General features: G+C 40.2%; 1 protein-coding gene across 2 annotated transcripts in view; it reads right to left on the minus strand.

Moving 5' to 3' along the window:
• PLA2G12A (phospholipase A2, group XIIA) overlaps window positions 1-9,338 on the minus strand; it is a 19,937-nt gene extending 10,599 nt beyond the window's left edge. The window contains exon 1 of one of the 2 annotated variants that reach the window (XM_011970561.1): window positions 9,111-9,338. In XM_011970561.1, coding sequence (XP_011825951.1) covers window positions 9,111-9,318 — 208 coding nt within the window. In that variant the 5' untranslated portion in view covers window positions 9,319-9,338. The remainder of the gene's footprint in view (window positions 1-9,110) is intronic. The other variant, XM_011970563.1, reaches the window with a different exon arrangement.

The following is a 9,338-nucleotide window of genomic DNA, read 5'->3' on the forward strand; positions in this document are numbered from 1 at the left end:
AAAATAAAAAAAGAGAAAAAAATAAACGGTTTCAGTGACTTGCTCAGAAGTTCCATGCTCAACTGAGGTCACTATATACAGCCTCAAGAGAGTAGTATAACCTCATGAAGATATAAAGTTATAGCCTGGACTGGGAGCGATGGCTCACACCTGTAATCACAGCACTTTGGGAGGCCGAGGATCACCTGAGGTCGAGAGTTCCAGACCAGACTGACCAACATGGCGAAACTCCATCTCTACTAAAAATACAAAATTAGCTGGGCATGGTGACACATGCCTGTAATCCCAGCTACTCGAGAGGCTGAGGCAGGAGAATCTCTTGAACCCAGGAGGTAGAGGTTGCGGTGAGCCAAGATCGCGCCATTGCACTCCAGCCTGGGCAACAAGAGAGAAGCTCTGTCTCAAAAAACACCACCACCACCACCACCAACAACAAAAAAAAAAACTATAGCCTGCTCTAAAGGAACAATCTATACAAAAAGGAATGGTTAAGATGAGTCTAGAAAAGGGAAGGCCAATGATAGCACTTAGGTCTTGTTTTTCCAATCCTGTCTATCATAAGGATGGGTCCTTAACTTCCCTTGGAAGGTGAGGGTAGATGACTCAAGCTATCACAGAGAAGTCACCGTGATCTTCAACTCCTACTTTTAGTCCTTCATTCTTTTTTTTTTTTTTTTTGAGATAGAGTCTCGCTTTGCCTCCCAGCAAGCTGGAGTGCAGTGGTACGATCTTGGCTCATCGCAACCTCTGCCTCCCGGGTTCAAGGGATTCTACTGCCTCAGCTTCCCGAGTAGCTGGGACTACAGGCGTGCGTCACCAGGCCCGGCTAATTTTTGTATTTTCAGTAGAGATGGGGTTTCACCATGTTGGCCAGGCTGGTCTCAAACTCCTGACCTCATGATACACCCGCCTAGGCCTCCCAAAGTGCTGGGATTACAGGCGTGAGCCACAGTGCCCGGCCCAGTCCTTCATTCCTAAGAAAAGTTTATGACTTGGCTTCCTACTTACAAGGGCCTACAGAGGAAGGACATACTAACTACTTGGATGTCCAGTGGGCATCTCAAACTTAAGCTGTCCCTCCTGACATTCACCTCAAATTTGCTCCATTCACAGTTCCCTGTTTTCAGTTAATGGTAACTCTATCCTTCCAGATGCTCAGAGCAATAATGTCAGCCATTGTTGCTTATGTTCTTGTGTTCTTATACTCCACATTCAACCCAACATATATCCTGTTGGTATATCCTGTTGACTCTACCCTCAAAATATTCAGAATCTAATCACTTCTTACCATCTCTACTACTACCAATCCCACTCCAAGCCACAATGGATTATCACTATAAACTCCTAACTAGTTGCCCTACTTTGGTTCCCCTGCCCCACACTAACCCTCATAATCCAGTCTCCACACTGAGCACAAGTGATCTTATTAAAATATGTTAGATCATGTCTTTTTCTGCTCAGAGCCTCTCCGAAGACTTCTCATCTTATTCAGAACAAAAGCCAAAGTCTATAAAGCCTATGAAACCGTGTATAACCTGGTCCTCCCATGATTTCTCTGACCTCATCCTCTTCCTATTCTCTCTTCCTTTCTTCCTTAACCTATTCCTCTTTGCTGTTTCACAGACACTGCAAGTCTGCTCCTGTACCAGGGCCTTTGAACCTGCTCTTCCTGCATGTGGATGCCCTTTTTCCTGACACTAGTTTCTCTTTTACTGCCATGGTTTGAATGTTTGCATCACCCCAAAATTCATGTTGAAACATAATCACCAATGTGATGGTATTAGGAGGTGGGACTACTAGAGGTGATTAGGTCATGTGGACAGATCTCTCATGAATGGATTTGTGCCCTAAAAAAGTGGCCCTTAAGAGCTGCCCTGCCCCATCCATCACCATGTGAGGACACAGCTAGAAGGTGCCATCTATGAACAAGGAAGTGAACCCTTACCAGACAACAAATCTGCCAAATGCTTGATCTTGGACTTCACAGCCTCCAGAACTGAGGGATAAATTTCCGTTGTTTATAAGCCACCCAGTTTAAGGTATCTTGTTATAGCAGCCTGAACAGACTAAGACATTCACCTTCTCAGCAAGTCTTCCCTGACCATACTATTGTAGCACATATGACCTTCTAACATACTGTATCACTAATCTACTGATTTTATTATGTCTCCCCACCCTAAAATGCAAACTCCTTGAAAGCAGACATTTTTGTGTTTTGGATTCCCAATGCCTAGAACAGTGCCTGGAATAACTTTGTGATTAATTTTTGCAATAAGTATGTGATGAATTAATGAACAGAAGACTTGGAAGGCTAATTTCCATGGCGGTTGGAATATTCATTATAAATGGAGATCATCCATTGAGAAACCCTGCTGTTTGCCCTAAAGCCTCTTTTGAGTTTGGTGAGCATTCATCAGCCTCCAAAGACTGATCACTTCTAGCTTGTCACATCTCTTTAAAATACGGCACCTCTGACTGAACATTGTAGGGTAAGATGGGCTTTTTAGCCTTTTGTGGTGGATAAAGTACTTGTATTAAAACAGCCTAACATAGTATGTTTCAGCTGTGCCTCACTGCTAACATAGACAGTAGTTAAAAAAAAAAAAAATCAGTTATTTCTAAAATGGACTTTTTAATACCTACTGCTAGAGGCTTAGCACTTCTGCAATTTAATTTTGAGCCTAAATATAAGATTGTATATAGTAAGATTCAATCTTGTTTGTTTCAGTTCACCATTCTCGACTGCTCAGCAGTTTTTAAATCTAGAGCTATTCACCCAGTGTTGCCTGTTGCTCCCAGATAGTCACAAACTTAAGATGCAGATATTAATCAGGACAGGTGTCCACTACAGATGAGTCCTCTCTCTAAGCATCAGTGAAGTCATCAAATCATATCCAGTTTTTCTCACAGGAGTATCATGAGAAACTATATATTTATCTATAGTTTTCTTTGCCCTAACACACTATAAACCTCTTCACAGAAAAGGAGAGAGGCTAGATCAGCATTTAATTATTGGGAAGCCCATTCTAGTTCCTCAAGCTTCATCATGAACCTCTCTTTCATCAGGGGTTTTAACAATCAACTGTTTAAAATGTTTAGAAACATATCTAGAGATACACATTAAGTAATAGGTCAAGTTGTTAATCTGAAAAAAGTACAATAAATACACCAGAGAATGTTCAAAAAGTCTGGAAACAGGAATAATAGTGTATTTACAATATATATTGTTCAGATTAACAACTGGACTATTTTAAATTTAGAAGTATATCATCTAAAAAAGTGTCTAGTGGTTAATGAAAAACATATTGAGTGTGTCATTTGAAAATAAAACATGATGTTTATCGTATGTTTCCAACTTTTTAGACACCTTGTACATTCTCCCTCCCGCCCATCTGCCAGTCTACAGATTTCTGGTACCTCACTCTTTTCCATGAGAAGCAAAGATTACCACCCTAAGACAAACGATATGGGCCTACGGCTTTAAAGACATGCGTCTCAATTGTCTTTTTTTTTTTTTTTTTGAGACTGAGTTTTTCTCTTGTTGCCTAGGCTGGAGTGCAATGGCATGATCTCAGCTCACCGCAACCTCTGCCTCCTGGGTTCAAGCAATTCTCCTGCTCCAGTCTCCCAAGTAGCTGGGATTACAGGCATGCACTACCATGCCTGGCTAATTTTGTATTTTTAGTAGAGACAGAGTTTCTCCATGTTGGTCAGGCTCGTCTTGAACTCCTGACATGTGATCCGCCTGCCTCGGTTTCCCAAAGTGCTGGGATTACAAGTGTGAGCCACCGCGCCTGGCCTACTTTTTTTTTTCAATCAGAAAGATACTTCCCTCAATGTACATACAACAGCAGTACTTCTATTTTTCCTTCCCTTTGCATTTTATCTAAATCCATAGACTTTGATTTCAAATCTATAAAAAAATTCCTGATGCTGGTGATGTGTGTAATGATAGTGATACATACCTATGTGTAGGCATGCATGTACATATATAGACATTTTCTCATAAGAGATAAATACCTTTGAATGGGAGAATGATCGGACACAAATGAAGTCAGAAAAACTAAACACATGCCCACCATAGGAGAATAAAGAGGAACAGAGATAGTACAGAGAAGGTCAATTGGCAAAAATGGGAATGGAGGTCCAAGGAAGTAGGAGGCTGCTGTGTCAAACAGGGCTAGTGGTTATAATTGTCCTAAGAAGAAGAGCTGATAAAAATCAAGTACTAAAGAGCCAACATCTACTGTACATGAAAAATTGGATAATAACACCATGAAATAAATGCTGGTAAAAAGTTTGGCTCCCCAGTGTAAACGGTAAAAGGGGCATATGTATTGGTTCTTTAGTTTCTTTCGAAGCAAACTCCGAATGTCATTTCCTCAGAGGGGCCTTCTCTGCTTACCTCATCTAAAATAGCACTCCCTCTCTTTCTAGCATTTATTGACCTAATTAACATTAACATGAGTCAGTTTCTATGAAGAAAGGACTTAGTCTTGCTCATGTAGAAGATATTTAGCACACAGTGGGCACCCAATAAATTACCAGATTAAAACAAGGGGAAACATTCTTTCATGAAATTAAAATAATTCTTTATCCACAGCAAAAAACCAAAAACTTAGAAGTAACTAATTTCCTGATAAATTCTAAAGTATTTTGAAGTTCTAAATTCACCTTTAAATTAAAATAGTTATTTCTGAACAAGGCAAGTTATATAGATAGTTCTTTATTACAGGTTAAGTTGATTCAGACACCAATGTTACAAATGTATCAATATTTTAAATTTTGTTATAGTGTTACAGTGGCCAAGCATTTTAAAAATTAGCATTTCTACTGGTGCCAGGTTTTACAAATAAAGCAAAAACTCAATAATGGAAGAAACAAAATCAGAGTAACATCAAAACACCAACACCATGATGTTTTGGGGCCACTGTCCTCTAAAATTTGTAAGCAGATACAAACCAAAACCACTGTGTACAACTGCATGGAAAGACTATTCATTAATTTCAATTTTTGACTTAAGCAATAGCTCCTTCTCTTGATTGTTTATCATTTGTATGGAATGCTGAAATCTAAAGATTTTCACAGACTGAGACAAAGTTGATTATTTTCCACATATTTTTTCTAAATTTGATGCAAATACTTCCAAATAGACCAACTGTTTTCACCGGAAAGAATATGAAGCAGATGACAAGCACAAGAAGTAGTTTGCTGGGTCACACAAAGGTCTCACCGTGGAGTTTTGTAAGATTCCAACCTGCACTCCCAAACACTTGAGACTTTGAGTATTAATGATCATTAATCTCCAAAGGGTCCTAATGCTACTTTATTTTTCTAGTCTGTTCACTTTCCTATATTCCTCAAATCTCCAACATCCCCATTCCCATCTTCTCTGTCAGCTGATGACCTGCATTCCTACTTTACTGAGAAAAGCAGGCAATCAGGAGAACTTGAACATCCACCCACTTAACCAGCATCAGTGCTCATATCCTCTTCCCATGTTCCTATTAACTTGGCCAAATTCTCTGTGTGTACTAGAAACCACTCCCTCTCACTTACCCAAGGCTATGACTCCAACAGTTCTCTCCCTCAGCAGTATTTCTACTCTCCACTGAACCATTCTCAAAAGCATACAAATATGTTATTATTTTTCCTAATGCCTGAAAACTCTTCTTTCCACGTTCTTCCCCATTTCAGTTAATGGCAATTCTGTCCTTCCAGTTGTTCAGGCCAAAAACTGTAGTATCACTTTTGATTTAACTTATACCTAACTTCCAAGCCATCAGCAAATCTTTTAGGTCCTTCCTTGAAAATATATCCAAAATCCAACTACTTCTCATTACTTCTGTTGCTACCAACCTGAACAGAATCACCCCTGTCTTTTGTCTGGACTCTTACATGTGTCACCCTGCTTCCATTCTTACTCCCCAACTTGACCCCTTTTGTTCTCAGCACAACAGCTAGAGGGATCCTACAAAACATACATCACTGAATGAATTAACGACTTATTCATCATTCTAAAAACATTTACAAGCCAGTTTTGGGTTCTATTTTTCAAAGGAAATCGAAAAGTTTTCTTCCTTAAATCTTCCTTGCTGTAAGGGAGAAAAAAGTTTAAGAAAATAATGGATCATCAAATGTATTTCCCTAAATACTTAACTCTCAATAAGGCCTTTTTCCTATCCAAGAGAGGATGGCCAAAACTAAGGGAGAAAGTCTCCATAATGCCAGGCCCTCAGGTAAAGCAAGGACATGTTTATTTGACCAACCTCTCCCTCCCATTAACTCAATTTTTTTTTTTTTTTTTTTTTTTTTTTTTTTGGATTTTTTTTTTTTAACCCAGCTGGAGTGCAGTGGTGCAATCTCGGCTCACTCCACCCGCCTCCGCCTCCCAGAGTGTTGGGATTACAGGCATGAGCCACTGCACCCGGCCTAACATTTTTTTTTTTTTTTTTTTTTTTTTTTAAGCTCTCTTGATCTCTTTCTTGCAACTAAAAACACCCCTTAATCACCATGTTTCTCCAGATTTGGGATTGTTCTGTTTGGTTCTGATTTGGTCACCTGAATTCCAAAATATAGGAAAGGTTGAATCACTGTTCCAGAGAGACTGCTCAAGTAACAGCAATTTTATTTTACTTTATTTTATTTTAATTAATTAATTTATTTATTTTTTGAGACAGAGTCTCGCTCTGTCACCCATGCTGGAGACACGATCTTGGCTCACTGCAAGTTCCACCTCCCAGGTACAAGCTATTCTCCTGCCTCAGCCTCCCAATAGCTGGGACTACAGGTGTGTACCACCATGCCCAGTTAATTTTTGTATTTTTAGTAGAGACCATGTTAGCCAGGCTGGTCTCGAACTCCTAAGCTCAGCTGATTCACCTGCCTCAGCCTCCCAAAGTGCTGGGATTATAGGCATGAGCCACCACGCCTGGCCTAATTTTTTTTTTCTTTCATTGAGATCCAATTATCTATCAGTATGGTGACTTGGACTTGAAACCACATGTCTGCTAAACGTAGAGTACTTACTAAGACAAAAAAAAATTTTTCACTGAGGCATATAACATTTCTTAAATTCTCAAATTCCTTTGTGTTTTTTGTGCCAGAGACCTTCCTATAAACTCCAAATAGTAAATTTTGAGAAGACTGTAGAAGATGAAAGAGATTAAAAAGAAAGATTAAGCCTGGTGTAGTGGGGGCATGGTCTATAGTCTTAGCTATTTGGGAGACTGAGGCAGGAGAATTGCTTGAGCCCAGGAGTTGGAGGCTGCAATAAGCAATGATCACACCACTCCACTCTAGCCTGGACACAGAGAGAGACCTTGCCTCAAAAATATTAACAAAAAATAAAATAAAAAGATTAAAACAGTATTTTAATAAGGCTGGTATTCATTCAATTTCAGGGATGTTTTAAATGTAAATAAACTCTAGAACCCTAGACTAATAAATTTACGAACTCGACTCCTTCCAAGTCTTCCCTATCTCTGTAAATGGCGACCGTATCCTTCCTTTGGCTCAGGCCAAAACCTTCAGAGTCATCCTTGACTGGCCTTTCTTCTCAGGTCCATTGCACTTGCTATTTCCTCTGCCTGGAATGCTCTTTCTCCAAATAACCACAGTGCCCCCACTTACCACTTGCAGATTTCTTCTCAAATATTCTTTCATCAGTGAGGCCTTTGCTGAACAACATTTAGAAGAGTAAATTGCCTCCAACATGGCCCCTCGTCTTCCCTGCTCAGACTCCACATTTCCTCTGATTTTACTTATTTACTAGTTTACTGCCCATCTCTCCCTCACCAGAACTCAAGCTCCACAAAGAGATTTTTGTGTTTTACTAACTGCTGAATCTCAAAGTAGAACAACATCTGACCCACAGTTGGGACTCAAATATTTGTATAATGAATAGGAATGACTAAGTAAAACTGTAACATTTGCTTCAGGAAAGGCAACCATTTGATCCTTAAATTATGCACTTAATCCTCCTCACAAGTTCTACAAGAACAAAAACATCTTTATGAAGCATACATTTAGGTGACAACATTTAGGCACAAATTTAAGAAGCAATGAAACATGTCTCAGCACCTGTTCAGCGCTTTAAAGTACACAAGATACAGTTCATCCTTTACTTCTATTAACATAAAACTAGAAATTATCTTGAAAATTGCAGGCAGCAGGTGGCATCACAGCTTTACATGATATCAGTTCCTTTTAAGTTCACTCCTACAACCAGGTTCCAACAATGAAGTCAGTGAATCCCCTATTATTTTCTGCTGCCAGCATAATGAGACTCTAACCTTGGCTAATCTTATTGGAAACATGATCTCCCAAGTGCTCTTTTAACATTTTCAATATCCAAACGAAAGTCCAATATTTTTCTGACCTATTAAAATATTTAAGCACTCAAAAATGTGCTACAAAAGAATCATCTGTCTGAAATACTGAGTTGATCAGTACTCATACTGCCACCAAACAAGTTCTCAGGTTCAAAGAGAAAGTTCGAAAAATATTAAAAGAGTAAATGAAAATAACTGTATTAACGTTAACCAACAATGAGGAGGGGGGTCACTGATATCTAAGGAAAGGAGAGTTATCGGAACCCTTTCTCAACACGAGTATACCAAGTCTGTACAAAGGTCGCAAGTTATTGTCTGTGGGTTTGCAGAAAAAAAAAAAAACATTTAATATCAATTATAGAGAAAGTTAATACGGCATGGTTTTTAAATTCTCAGTTTGCTTCGCATGTTCATCCAATTTACGGAAGCAAAAACTGAGCTAAAATCAGTCTGTTCCACTCCATTCCCATGATTCCTACGTCAGTAAGTTCTTGGGCAACTTGGTGCAATTGAGGGGGGAAAAGGTAATTCAGAAGCAACGCAAATGGAACGGACAGTAAACTCAGGTGACCTCTCACATTCTAACAATAGTGGTGTGAACTTGTACCCCGCTTGCTCAATCACAAGAACCGCAAGATTCTAGCAGTGGTTAAGTTTTTCCACAGCCGAAGGACACCGTCAAGGTCTGCCTTGCATCTGTCACTCACACCTCCAGGACCTCCGTCACCCCAATCCCCCGAAAGTAGGAGCCCTCGCTGGGCCCGGGTGCCCCCTCACCGTCACTGCATTTATACTGGCAGAGACCGTCCTCGCCTCCCAGGAGGTCCAAGGCAGCGTTCAGGTACGTGTCTATCTTATGAACGCCGTTCCGGATGGTCTTCAGGGTGGCCCTCCAGTCGGTGGTCTGGGCCTCCTCCTGGCACCTGACAACAGCGGCCATGAGGAGGAACAGGAGGGTGAGCGCGGGGCGCGGAAGCAGGGCCATCCGCGCAGCGCGGGGCTCTA

The sequence above is a fragment of the Mandrillus leucophaeus genome, unplaced genomic scaffold (genome assembly GCF_000951045.1).
Source record: "Mandrillus leucophaeus isolate KB7577 unplaced genomic scaffold, Mleu.le_1.0 Scaffold956, whole genome shotgun sequence".
Taxonomy (NCBI): Eukaryota; Metazoa; Chordata; class Mammalia; order Primates; family Cercopithecidae; genus Mandrillus; species Mandrillus leucophaeus.